General features: G+C 33.2%; 2 protein-coding genes across 2 annotated transcripts; both read right to left on the reverse strand.

Annotated features, from left to right (window-relative positions):
• Window positions 1-1,840: 1,840 nt before the first annotated feature.
• LOC130512456 (small RNA degrading nuclease 2-like) lies at window positions 1,841-3,696 on the reverse strand. The gene is made up of 8 exons (XM_057010472.1): window positions 3,606-3,696; window positions 3,359-3,531; window positions 3,069-3,266; window positions 2,724-2,975; window positions 2,584-2,653; window positions 2,346-2,503; window positions 2,131-2,250; window positions 1,841-2,042 (listed from the first exon to the last, which is right to left on the reverse strand). Exons 4-8 carry the CDS (start codon window positions 2,889-2,891, stop codon window positions 1,980-1,982), a joined length of 579 nt encoding a protein of 192 aa, XP_056866452.1. The 5' UTR covers window positions 2,892-2,975; window positions 3,069-3,266; window positions 3,359-3,531; window positions 3,606-3,696; the 3' UTR covers window positions 1,841-1,979.
• Window positions 3,697-7,875: 4,179 nt separating this feature from the next.
• LOC108856567 (receptor-like protein 18) lies at window positions 7,876-11,283 on the reverse strand. Its single transcript, XM_056986248.1, is given in 5 exon segments — window positions 7,876-8,135; window positions 8,251-9,085; window positions 9,172-9,914; window positions 9,917-10,594; window positions 10,597-11,283. Coding segments are annotated over 5 exon segments (2,883 nt in total). The 5' UTR covers window positions 11,138-11,283; the 3' UTR covers window positions 7,876-8,049.
• Window positions 11,284-14,380: the final 3,097 nt, after the last annotated feature.

The raw sequence follows: 14,380 nt of genomic DNA on the forward strand, positions 1-14,380 counted from the left end.
GAAAAGCGGTGGAATATCGAACTCTTCATCATCCACATCATCGAGCTTTCTTGTTGGAACAGAGCGTCCCTCGTTCACAGTTTTATTATCGTGGATGCCACCAGTCCACGGATTCTGTGCGCTACCCCCCGTCCACGGATTGCTAGTGCTCCCACCAACCAACGGCTCTTTGTGGATGCCATAGTCCGTCTTCACGTTACTAGAACCACCCACTTCAGTGTAACGGTATGAACCATTCTTCTTCATTAAGTTGGCCACAATTTCATCTTCATTATAACAAAGATTGACAGCATTTGAACCACCATAGTCGCCCTTAAGGAGATGACTCCAAAAGTCTTTGTCATAACCTCGAGGTCTTACGTCTCTCACATCAACCTCATCATCAACTCGAGGTGTCACGTCTATGTCGTCCACATCATCTTCACCTAAAGCTCCTTCCTTTGTGGACAAGTTCCCATCTTTTATTTCTTCCTCAACTCTCTCAACCTCACGCACGAACTCAACATCCTCCAGATTCACAACAGGATCTTCAGCAGTCTCTGTCGACACGAAACCACTCCTAGACGACCCAGACCCAGCGTTTGAAAATGCACTCGGCTTCGAACTAGCAGGAGTTACAAACCCATTTCCTGAGAAGTTACCAATCCTAGACGAGCCAGAACAAACGTTTGGAGATGCTCTCTTCTTAGCACTAGCAGGAGTTACAAAGCCCATCCCCGAATCATCTATATAGTCGGTGTTCTCTGAACTCTTCCTCTCAAATCTAACAAACAAATTCATAGCCCCTTTCACCCTCAAGTGCTGCAGAAAGTACCGTATGGATCCATCACTTGTTAGTAGGACCAGAGGAGTTCTTACCCCTGTAGCAAGCTCTAAACTCGTCGGAGGCCAGTAGCTTAAAGCAGCTCCAAACAAATCTTCCTCCACGCCAAACTCTCGCAAGACATTGCATTGAAGCTCCCTCAGGCTGATTCCTTCGTACAGAGGTACAAGTCGCGCCATCTGACTCTTGTCAAGCACAAAATCCCACTTCCCTCCGTTCCCCAAAACCCACTCGCCGCACATTACCATGCACTGGTCCTCCATCGCATCCACCTGCAACACCACCATACATACAGTCAAAAACGATATGGATCTACTACTGTCTAACACAACAAAAGGGACAAATTTTACCTACAGTTTCCTCTCAAAACACCTCCGTCAATGGAAGAAAAATGAGTTCTTTAGCTAGCTCCCCAAAACACAGCATAATAAAGGTACGTCCTTGTCTTACTGACCTACTACACAAGTTTTGTTTTCGACCTTACGATTGAAAGCTCACCTTTTTCATCCAATGGTCTACAATTAAACACATCCATCAAATACAGCTCATGTATTTTATACGACAAACGGTTTAACTTTTTGCTTTTCATCCAAACCGGTTTAGTTTTTCGCAACATTAGTAACCAAAACCGACAGTAAGGACACCAATGTCATATCACATATAAAAAGACAAGAGAAAGTGTCTCTCATATCATATGTGTGTTATAGTGTAAGAGAAACTCATAATGTGTGCTAATATGTAATCGTCTCGTAAAACTTTCTCTCACAGTGACACAGTGTATTGTTTGCTTTCCCTCATATTTAGTTTTTTTCTTTTTTATAATCCTCCTCCAACTGAATAATGGAGTTTATCCTTGAATCCCTCTACTCCAATACCTTAATTAGCGTTTAAATGGGCCTTCCAAATGAAGGCCTTTGCGATATGTAAGTTGGCATCGAGAGATAAGCTTCTCTCTTGAGAAAAGGATGTTATTATATTGAAGAGAATTTTTAAAATTGTGGACTAACGAAATGGCAGTCTTGTTGTTGCCATCAATATAAAAGTAGACATAATTAATATAAGAGTTCAACTAAATAAAAGAGTTTAGGCGCACACGAAAGAAGGAAAAGAAAAAGGGATTCTTTTACACCATTTAAATATTTTATAGAAACCATAGCTAGGTGGACTTTTTGGATCTTCGCTTTGGAAGGAAGAGTGTAGACTTGTCACTCGTCAACATCTGTTGGAAGGATTGAAAAAGATGTGTGTAATATTAGTAAATTTCAAAAACTTTTGTTCAAAAGGAGAAAAAGAAAAGACACATTTACCTCATCAGTCAAGGGAATGGAAGTCTTTGCACCTTTCTCCACCACTGCAAGGGCAAGCTTCATTGCAGCTTCTGCCTTTTGAAGGCAAGTGTTTGGGGGCTCTACATATCCCAGTATCGACTGGGAAGAAAGAAAAGAAACAGCACTGAGATGTTGGCAAGAAACAGCAGTGAGATGTTGGCTTACACTATTTATTAAAAAAAAAAAACATTTACCTTGCATAGAAAGTCAAGAGAAGGCCTTCGAGGCTGAATTAATTCAAACTCAACGCATGTCTCAAAGTATCCATTATCCTCCTTCGGAGGCTCGCCAGAGTAATCATATTTGAAGACAAGTGAAGTGTCTAATACTCTGGTGTGATCCAACTTGAGTGCTGTGAAATAAGTAAAGTCAATAGGGGGCGAGAGTGAAGAATAACAACAACGAAAATAGTTAAAAGCTAGGGAGTTTTACCTTGTAGGTCCATTTTAAGAGAGTGACCGACCATGATAGTATCCACAGAGAGTAATTTAAGAAGTTTCTCCTGCCAAAGGAAATTGATTCAGCAGAATGACAATTGAAACAATGTATATAAAAATGTAGCAGAAAGGAACCTGAATATCTGCAAGAGAGAGAGTGTGGGAGGCACTCTCAAGATGTTGGACTACTGCTTCATGACTATGACTCGGTGTAAAGAGCTCATCAATAATCACCTTGAAATCAGAGTTAATAGCAACAACTCTAACAGAGTGAGATTCACTCTCATCTTGAGAAAGAACCATATCGCAACAAAGAGCAACTGCATCGATGTTCTCGAAATATTTTGATCTGCTTTTGTTTCTTCCGATCCCAGTAACAACCCAATCCTGGTTTTACAGCAAAAAAAAAAAAGGTTGTCAGGTAAAAAGAACAAATATTTTTTTTTTTTTGTGGTTTGAAAATTTAAGGAACACACAGACCTCAAACGGTGGGGACAAGAAGTAATCCAGAGGATAGTCTTCGCGAGCTAGAGAGGTTTTAACTAGGGTGTGCCATCTTGAATAATAACTCGGCTCTATAGGTCTCCTCAGGCCTAACAAACTATGAGAAAGAGTAGACTGCTTTGAGAGCAAACGAGCCAGAAAGCGGCTGGGATTAAGAACCCAGGCTTGTAATAACTGAAACAAAACAAATATATTATCAGCTGAGAGGAGATCTAGAGCACAATATACAGTTGGGTGTGAAGCAAGAACAGTTGTGTTTGATTAACCTGAATGTCATCTTTCTTTTGGAGGCTCAGGAAGAAAGCGATGAGTACACTTTTGCAGGAATAAGGAACTTGGTTTGGTATTTTGGGAATTTAAATTTCATGAACTCGTCCCATGACCCATGGTCGCCTTCCAAGCCTCGACTACGCACTATGTGCATCAGTCTTAGCAAATCCTATTCAAAATCCCTTGTTTCATTATATAGCACACACAAATACAAAGTACAAATTACAAAAATAGTGGGGCTACCTTATTGTCCAGTGACTCTAGCATTAACTCCATCACGGCTTCGCTTACAGATGCTCCGCTTCAACGAGTTGTTATTATTAGGATCAGCGGGTGTTAGGGTTTCTTCTTTTTTTTTTTTTAGAAATTGCCAAAAATACCATTTTCATAGTACCACTTTTCATGTTTACACTAACCACTTTTACCACTACTTTTAATGAAGGGTTTAGATTTGAACGTTTAGGATTTAGGGTTTAGATTTTATGTTTTAGGGTTTAGATTTGATGTTTTAGGGTTTAGGGTATAAAGTTTAGGGTTTAGAGTTGAGGATTTAGGGTTTATAGTTGAGGTTTCAGGGTTTAGGGTTTAGGATATTGAATTTAGGGTATATAGTTTAGGGTTTAGGGTTTAGAGTTGAAGATTTAGGGTTTAGGGTTTAGAATTGGGGGTTTAGGATTTAGAATTTTGGATTAAAATTTTGAAAAGCATATAAAAACAAAGATATAAGAGTCTTTAACATTTTAATAAATAAGGTATTTTTGAAAATGTGTACTTAGTGGTGGTAAAGATGAATAATAGTAACTTCAAAGTGGTATTTTTGAAAATTCCCCTTTTTTTTTTGTATTTTTATTCCCTTCAAATATATATATATAATTGTGTTGGTGGTGGACCTCGTTGATAGTGTTGTTATATTGGGCCTATAGTCCTTTTTTGATATAAAAATTGAGTTATAAATTCACCAACCAATAAAATTTAGTTATTTCAAATTGACATTTTTTGAAAAAGAAAACAAAATATTGCAAAATTATATTACGTTTTAAAAATAAAAAAGAAGTAAAAATAATACTAATTGCAAAAAAATATGTTTTTCCCAAAAAAAATTAACACCACGAAAAAACACTAAACTCTAAATGCTAAACTCTAAATCTATACTATTATTTATGAAGTTATTTTGCTGATTTGTCACATTCTCCTTGATTTTAGCTAATTTTGCTTATTTGTCATATTTTTATTAGTTATAGCTTAAATATTTAATTTATTAATTTAAATAATATTAATATTTCGAAATTTCTAATTAGTTTATATAAAGTGATTTTGCTGATTTGTCACATTCTCCATGATTTTATCTAATTTTTCTTATTTCATATTTTTATTAGTTTTTACTTTAAATATTTAATTTATTAATTTAAATAAGATTAATATTTCGAAATTTCTAATTAATTTATATAAAGTAATTTTTCTGATTTGTCATATTTTACATGATTTTATCTATTTTTTCTTATTTGTCATTATAATTAGTTTTAAGCTTTAATAATTAATCTATTAATTTAAATTAAAGTAATTTTTCTGATTTGTCATATTTTACATAATTTTATCTATTTTTTCTTATTTGTCATTATAATTAGTTTTAAGATTTAATAATTAATCTATCAATTTAAATAATATAACTATTTCAAAATTTCTAATTAATTTATGAATTTAAATAATATAACTATTTTGAACTTTGTAATTGGAATAATTATTAAATAATATTATTATGTTGCTTATGTGTCATCTTCTCCATGATTTTAGATTTAGTCAATAATTATCTTATTAACTAAAATTATTATTTCTTAAATAAAAGTATAGATTTTAGTAATATTTTTATATCCGATAATAAAAAAATTTGAGAATAATATGATATTTATCATCTACACAACTATTAGATAAATCTTATTAATATTAAATAAAAATATTCTTCTTATATATGTCGAAAGGATTAAATCTATGGTATTAAAAAAGATTATATATTTTAGGATTTTGTTGATATAAACTCATCGACAGCATATACAATTTATTATTTTAATTTATTACTTTTAAATATGTTTTTTAATAATTGTAAATTTTTGTAATATGTGTTCCACAAAAACTCATGTTTATGTTCTATCAAATCAAAACTCGATAACATGTTGTATGAGCAAATATACAGAAAAAAAATTCGCAAAGAAAAAATCAATATTTTAAAACATAAGAGATTTCCTAAACATTTTGAAAACATTGGTGGAATTATTTGTTTAATATAAATCATTATTTTTTAATTAAGATAATTCTTATATATATATATATATATATATATGTTGTTATTTTAAAATAATATTTTCAATTATAATAATTAAAAATTAAGAATAAAACATTTATAGTTCAATATTAACTTTAAAATCATTTCTATAAATATAAGCATATATATTTTGATGTGAGTATTTTAAATTTTTTGACTCAGTAATAAACATATATATTTTGATGAAAACATTATCATATATAAATAATTTGATGTTTGATTTACACTTTTTGAAAACATTTAAGTTAGAAAGATGTAAACTAACAAATATTCGTAAAACGATTATGCTCGCAGATGCGGGCAAAACACCTAGTATTTTAGTAAACCATTGGATAAATTCTAAAACTTTGATTCTTTTTACAAAAAAAATATTTATAACACAATCAACAAAAAACTATACCCTAAATTTTAATCCTAAACCCTTGGGTAAATCCAAAACTTTTGGATAAATCTTAAATTATTTTTTTGAATTTTTTTAAGATTTAAAATTTAATATTTATCCAAAGTCTTAAATTATTATTTTTGAAAATAAATTCTTTTTAGAGTAAAAAGTCTCATTTTTTGTGATTAGTATAAACTTTAAAATATATTTTTTAGATTAAAAAGTCTTGTTTTTTGTGATTAGTATAATTTTTATTTTGAAAGTATAATATAATTCAATAATATTTTGTTTCCTTTTTTAAAAGATATTGAATCTTAAATGATACAATACTATTGGTTGGTGGATCTAGAGGTCCACCCTAAGGGGTAGGGCTGGGCAAAAAATTCGAACCCGAAAAACCGAACCGAACCCGCTCCGAAAAAGTAGCACCGAACCCGAACCGGAATTGATTAAATATCCGAACGAGTTCAAATTTTGGTATTTAAAGAACCGAAACCGAACCCAATCCGAACCGAAGTATTTTGGGTACCCGAATGTATCCGAAATAAATTATATACTTAAATATATACATTATTTTTATATATAATGTATATTAAAAATATATAAGATACCTTTAAGTTTTCCAAAATACTCAAAAGTATATGCAAATAGTTAAAAGTAAATATTTAAAATAGCTAAAGTATACCGAAAACACTAAAAATAGTTAAATATCTATTGATTCTTTATCCAAATATTCAAAGAAAACCAATTTATATGTTAAATTAAGGTATTTTGACATATATGTTATGAAAATTTATATGTAATATATTATCTTTCTTATAGATTTTGAAAATTTAAAGTATTTAATGAATTTTGAAAATTTAAAAACATTTTAAATGGATTATCCGAACCCGAACCGAACCCGCAAAGATCTGAACCGAACCCGAACCGAAATTTAAAAATATCCAAATGGGGCTGAAATCTTTGACCCCGAAAATCGAAATCCGATTGAACTGAACCGAAACCCGAATGGGTACCCGAACGCCCAGCCCTACTAAGAGGTAAACCCAAGAATAATTCTATCTTAAATATACTTTCAGCACAAACGAAACATCTTCATGTATTTCATATGCATAACAAAATGTACTCCTTGGCAACAGATCAGAGCAGAGTAACTGAGTAATTATTTGTTATTAATACATACTAGGCAAAAACAAGTTTTTGAGGATTTGGATTTGGGTTTGTCCCACATGAAAACCCAGTTAAAGCCTGAGCCGACTCAAAGAAGTCAAAGCAAACATGAGCCCATTATATAGTTTCCTTTGGTCTAGTGGATAGTCTCAGTTCTCAAATATTCGAGGAAATGAGACTATGAGAGCAATGTATAGCGTCCAGCCCTTGGAATGAGCACTGTTGCTGTATAACAGACACGTAAGGGAGAGTAGACCGCGTTGATGAAGCCTACGAGTTTCTTAAATACTTGGTGAAGAAGGCAGGTGAATGTAACTGAATTTACACCTGAAAATTTCATGTAAACTTTTGCAAGATATAATCATATAAACGTAATAATTTTACTTGCTTTGATTTAATAAAAAGGTTATTACAAACAACAACATTGGCCAAACTATAACCATATCCTTATGAATTTGTTAAAATAAATTTATAATGTACTTCTTAGTGAGGTTGAACTTTTTAGTGAGTGTTTTTTATTTTGGTTGTACGTTGTGTTTGTTCAAAAAAAAAAAGGTTGTACGTTGTGTTGATGGATTCACAAGGGTACTTATCAATGTTTCATATGAAACATAGAAAAGAGGAAGAAGTAAAATACACATGTGTGGCTATGAAATCAACAACTTCTCTGTTTTACTGAAAACATGGTTTTTCAAATACAGATAAACAATAAACATATAGTGAATGAGAAACTCACAATGCTAAACAAGAAACAAATAAAACTTAGACTGTGATAGTCGGATCTAACGACGTGCAAACACAAATAAAAATATTTTGAATTAGCTGATAATGATATCAGCCCAACCTTCTTTCTCTGCAGGCCGTCTGGTTTGGTTGCTTGAACTTACTCTTCTAGATTCTTCTCCTTATAATTAAAAAGGTTTGGAAAAAAAGAAAAACATGGATTATCAATCTCAGTTATACATTCATGGCGACAGTTGTAGTATAATATATAACTTTTAAGAATTTCAGACCATCACCTTTTAATGAGTTGTGGTGTCTGCGTTTGTTTGAGACAAAAGCTTTCGTGAACCACTCTGGTTTGTAGGAAACCAGTATGTATCCCATCGTCAATCCAAAGAAAACACCAGGTACGAATCCTATTGCAGCTGCTATCCAACTCAGCACCTCCTCGTCATCTTTATCTTCTTCTGGATCTGGCGTTTCAGAACGTTGACATGTTGTCGCGTGGATACAACCACAGACTTGATCAAGTGCAGGACCATACAGTCCCGGGTTGTCCTCGAAAGAAGAGCAAGGCTGCGTCAGAAACTGAGTTCCCCCTGGTACTAGACCTACAAGCTGGTTATGAGAGAAGTTCATATAAGAAAGGAACGAGAGGCTCCCAAGCTCTTGTGGAATCTCTCCTGAAAGCTTGTTTCGGGAAACATCCAACGACTCGAGAGCCGTCAAGTTTCCCAAAGATGATGGGATGTGGCTAGTGAACGCGTTGTTTGAAAAGTTGAGCACACGAAGCTCTTTCAATAAACCAATGGACCTCGGAATCTCTCCTTCAAATTTGTTCCCAGAGAAGTCGACTGCTGTGAAGATTTTCAAGATACGTTCCAGCTTCCTTTCTACACCTTTATTCACCATAACCACTGAATCAGAATAATAGCTTGTACCCATGTACTTGTCTGCATATCTATCTTCATTTTTTTCAGTGGTATACATTGCAGCCCAATTCACAAACAAGTCTGATGGCAAAGTTCCGCTGAAACGATTGTGGTTTATGTCGATGATCCGTAACTTAGAAAACGGAGTTTTATGTATTATTATTGGTCCATGAAATGCGTTGGAGCGAAGGACAAGAACCTGTAGCTCCCACAAGAAAATGTATTAAAACAGCTTTTTTTGTTTGAATTAATTTAACATTCTTTAAAAAAAAAAAAAAAAAAAACCTGTAGATCCGGCAGAGAACTTAGCCAGAAAGGAAACACGTCACTGATTTTGTTGCTCTCCACATTCAGAACCTGAAGAGAAGGGATACGGATGAATGATCTTGGAAGCTTCCCCAACAGACGGTTACGACCCAAGTCAAGAGACACTAGAGTTGGAGATATATTCTCTGGAATACCTCCACTAAGATGGTTTTGTCTAAGATTTAGAACTTGAAGAGTTGTACTGAAATTTCCCAGACAGCTAGGGAACGAACCACTTAATTTATTGTTGGACAAATCAAGAGTGGTTAGAGACCGCAGCTCACATATGAAACCAGGGATCTTGCCAGTGAAATTGTTGTTGGCGCCAAACAAGTAACTCAGAGATGTATTCCGGACATAAGATAGCTTATGATGTTTCGTTGGGATCGTCTGGAAACCACTCAATGTGTTGTTGGAAAGACTCACGTATTCAAGAAATGGAAACTCCCATAACCATCCAGGCACTTGACCTTTGATTCTGTTGTTGGAAATGTCTAGTCTCCTCATGTCGTGTTGTGTTCGTAAGAGCTCCGGAAACTCGATGATACCGCATCCTGACAAGTTCAACTCACGTAACAATAATGGAGGATCTGGAACCACCAAGCCAGTGTTCTCAGTTGAAACATGGTTTCCCGAAAGATCCAGTGTGTCAAGTGACTTGAAATATGGTAAGTCGACTGCATTCAAGTCAAGTGTAGTTGTGGTGTTCAGGTGGGAGAGGAAAGAGAGTATAAGGACTTGAGATGCGAGAAGATGCTAAGGTCAACAACTGAACCTTGGGTGTTGAGATGAGAAAGATCAAGTCTCCGAAGGTCGACCAACTTGGAGATGGAACGGGGGATTGATCCCATGAACTTGTTATCGCCAAGGAGTAAATCTTCTATCTTAGATGATTCAGATATATTTCCAAACTCAAGAGCAAGAGTGCCGTTGAGCTGGTTATTTGACAAATCAATATAAGTCAAAGAAGGAATGTTAAAAAGAGAAGAAGAGATAGGTCCAGTAAAAGCGTTGTGGTTTATCTGAAATGACTCCAAGTTGGAGAGTGAGCCTATGTTAGGTGGAAGCATGCCCGAGAATTTATTTCCGCTGAGTGAAATGTAACTCAGCGTTGTTGAATTTACAAGTTTAAGAGGAAAGTTACCATGAAGGATGTTGTTGCTAACATCTATGACAGTGAGATGATTGGAACTTCCAAAACTAGATGAGATTTCACCAACGAAATTGTTTTGTGAGAGGTCGAGAACAGTGAGATGTGAAAGGTTTCCAAATGAAGATGGGATTTCACCGGCAAATTTGTTCTCGCAGAGGGAAATAAAAGTGAGATGTGAAAGGTTCTCAAATGAAGATGGAATTTCACCAACAAAGTTGTTAGCACAAAGGATAAGATCAGTGAGATTCAAAGATTTCCAAGTGAAGATGGAACTTTACCAGTAAATTTGTTCTGGGAGAGAATAAGAGTGGTGAGCTTAGAGAGATTTCCAAGAGAAGATGGGATTTCACCACTTAAATCATTAGCTGAAAGGTCAAGAGTGGTTAGCTTTGAAAGATTTCCAAGCGAAGATGGAATGTTACCACTGAGCTTATTATTTGAAAGGTCGAGGGTTGTTAAAAAAGGAAGCCTCTGAAGCAGAAAGATACTACTGTTGGAATTGAACTGACCATGGAGGCAGCTGTCACTTAGGTTCAACTTGATGACATCCCCCAAAATGGCATCACATCTGATACCCTCCCAAGAACAACAATCGCTCTTATTCTCCCATGACTTTAGAGGTCGGTCAAAACAAGGCTTTCCAATCTGGAACTTGTTCTTGAACTCCATAAGCGCATCCCTTTGGTCAGGATGACACAAGTGTCTTGCAGGATCCCCAAACACATCTCGAAATAAAAAGACAACAGAAATAGTAACAGAGAAAATACTCACTGAGTTCTCAGAGCCTTTCATCTTCTATACGTACGTTTCTTGTAGATAATTATAATCAAGAAAACAGTTTCTCTTTATATACACAACAAATTTAGTCCCCATCAGCTTGACAGACCAAAGAGTCTTTCTACTAAAATGTTTTCATGTTGGACGCGTAGTCTAAAATTGTTCTGAAAGTCTACTCAGTGATTTTATATAAAAATATAAAAATTGTTCTGAAAGTCTAGTCAATGACTTTATACAAAGAGCTATATGTTTTGGAATTATTAGTCAGTTCGTCGGTGTCTCTGTGAGATAATGATATTGATAAAACATTATTTTATGAATAAATGCATATTTTATGCATGTTATTAGTGTTTGCACGGCTCTTATTGACAACTGTTCTCGGCATAACCCCATAATTTTATTGACAAGTGGTCCCAATTCATAACACACACACACAATTATATTTTGCTAGATGAATAGTCAAAACCTTGCAAGAATTGTATTCATCTCAGGCACGCAATCTTATATATTAAAAAATTATATTTATATATATAATATATATATATATATATATATTTATTTATTTATTTATTTATTTAAAAACTCTAACATATTTTTACAAGATTTTCATTTTTAGAATTATATTTCGATATTTCTATTAATTTTGAAATTAATTTGAAATATTATTATATATAATATATTCAGTTATCATTTATAACATGAAAAATAAATAATAATATCATATTTTATCTTTTATATAATCATAACCAATCATATTAAAAATATTATATTGAGCTAAATATAACAAAATTTTATTTAATTGATAAATTTATATATTTTATTTTCTTAAGTATAAAATATTTATGTTTAAAAATAAAATCTAATACATTGGTTAGACAAATTAAGATTAGCAAAATATATAATACATGTGTAAAAATTAACATGTATTTATTTAAAGCTATTATTATAAAAGAATTGTAACTACTTTAATCATGATATATTTTTATGTTAAATATAAATACATATTTATATATTATTTTTTAAAAAATTAATAAATCTGTCTAAAAAATATTTTAACAATACTTAATGTATTTTAAGTTATTGTTTATACAACGACAACTAATTTGATTTGAAACAGAGGGAACAACAAGCAACATTTTTGAATGGAATTGGAGCTCACTAACATATAGAGACTAGTACATGTTAAATTGGTAACTCTGATTAAGACTCCAATAGAACATCAATCGACAACATCTACTTAAAATTGGTACTTAATTAATCACTCACTCCCCTGCGCTAGTGAATCATATGAATATGAGTGAAAAATTGCCAGAGCCACGTTTGTAGAAGGAGATTTGGAAAAAAAGAGCTAATTCTTTACCTTTTACAGTGAATTGATTTAATACTTTTGAAACATAACTGGTTCAGGTTTCAACTTTTAGACCCCAAATTTACTAACATAGCAGTTCAACAACAACACACGCATCTAAAACCATAAGACCGACAATGCATCGAGAGTGACTACTAACTAGACTCTTAAATGTGTTCACGCTGGCACGGACAGAGACTACATTTGCATTACACCGAACATCAAAACCCCTTGTAACAAAAGCATTGACGTTGATTCATAACCCATTTCACTACCAAATCTAGCACTGTAAATCTTGAAAACTTTAGCTAAGCAAATGATGATAAAAATGATAAAAAGGCAAAATCTTTCAAACCAAAAAGTCTTTAAACACATCCATTCTACAGCTACAAAAATAAACGGTAACTTCCATTACAAAAGATAAAATAAAACTCAGCTCTCAGAACCTGAGCTTGGTGAAGAACCACCTGTTCTTCCCAGTCTTGAACCTCTCCTCGAGCTTAGCCTTAGCCTCCTTAAGAGCCGCCACCTTCTTGTCCTTCGAAGCCAGAGCCTCGAGAGTCAGCGACCTCCTTCAGATCCACGTCCAACGTGTAACGAGTAGGCATCAGATGCTGGTAGTTCACGATCTTGATGAAACACTCGACTTTGTTTTAACATTAAAATACTGATATATTATTTGAGAAAATAGCCATTAAAACTCTAAACTTTCAAATTAAAACCAAAAAAATCTTCAACTCATGTTTGAGCCAAAAAAAAATCACCAACTTTCAAATATTGGTCATTTTAAACCTCATATTTTGTTCGACCATTTAAGAAATCCGATTAGTCAACTATTAAATCCGACTGAAAAATAAACACATGTTAACTCTCTAATCAACATCATTTTAAAAATCGATTAAAACATTGATCAAACGACGTCTATTTACTTCTAAAAACATTTAAATCATCTCTTTCGCGAAAGCAGAGCCTCAAATCAACTTCATCTTCTTCACTATGGTTTCCCGAAAGAGATGTTTTAAGTGTTTTAGACGGAAAAAAAATTGTTTGATCAATGTTTTAATCAATTTTAAAAATGATGTCGTTTAGAAAATTAACATGTGTTTATTTTTTTTTATCGATTTTAACAGTTGACTATTCGGGTTTCTTAAATGGCCGAGTCAACAAAATATGATGATTAAAATGGCTAATATTTGAAAGTTGGTGATTTTTTTGGCTCAACCATGAGTTGAAAATTTTTTTGGCTTTAATTTGAAAGTTTAGGTTTTTAATGGTTGTTTTCTCTATATTATTTTAATATATATATAATATCCATTTTGAGATATCTTCTTTTTTTTTTGTTAAAGGGCTTATTTTAAAGATATTTTCTATAGAAATACTCTTAAAGCATTAAAAATCATTTTTGCTGATTTTAGATTTTTTGTATATAAAACGGAGGTTGACTAGCCCAATAGGTTTTCGTTTTCAAGTTTTTCAAAATTGAAATGAAATCACATTAACTCTGGATTTAGCCAACTTTTAAATAAACAAATCGTTGGAAGGAACTCACACATGCTTTAACAGATGCACCCTATATCTTTTTTTGGGCAACTCAAAAATTTCATTTCATAAAAGGTTTAGGGAACATCTCCTCGATCTCGCGTTCTTCTTTTGTTTCCTATTTGTTTTTATTCATCAGAAGGGAAAATGATGGGTCTGCGGACTTATATGTCAAGACATGCTTGCATTCTGGACTTATATGTCAAGATCTGCTTGCATTCTAGCCCAATTCCATGTATCCCCTAAACTTTTTATGAAATAAAATTCTTGAGTTACCCAAAAAGATGCACCTTATATCTTAAATATACACTTTCGGCACAAATGGAACATCTTCGGTTCTAACTGGTGACACCAACTGAAGGAAAAAATAA

Source organism: Raphanus sativus, chromosome 5, assembly GCF_000801105.2.
Source record: "Raphanus sativus cultivar WK10039 chromosome 5, ASM80110v3, whole genome shotgun sequence".
In the NCBI taxonomy this organism is placed as follows: domain Eukaryota; kingdom Viridiplantae; phylum Streptophyta; class Magnoliopsida; order Brassicales; family Brassicaceae; genus Raphanus; species Raphanus sativus.

Coding starts and splice junctions, on each gene's coding strand:
- LOC130512456 (XM_057010472.1), bottom strand. CDS start 2,891: ATGGTTCTTTCTCAAGATGAGAGTGAATCTCACTCTGTTAGAGTTGTT. Junction 2,251..2,345: donor CTCTTGACTTTCTATGCAAG/GTAAATGTTTTT, acceptor CTTTCTTCCCAG/TCGATACTGGGATATGTAGA. Junction 2,043..2,130: donor CCATTCCCTTGACTGATGAG/GTAAATGTGTCT, acceptor TCCTTCCAACAG/ATGTTGACGAGTGACAAGTC.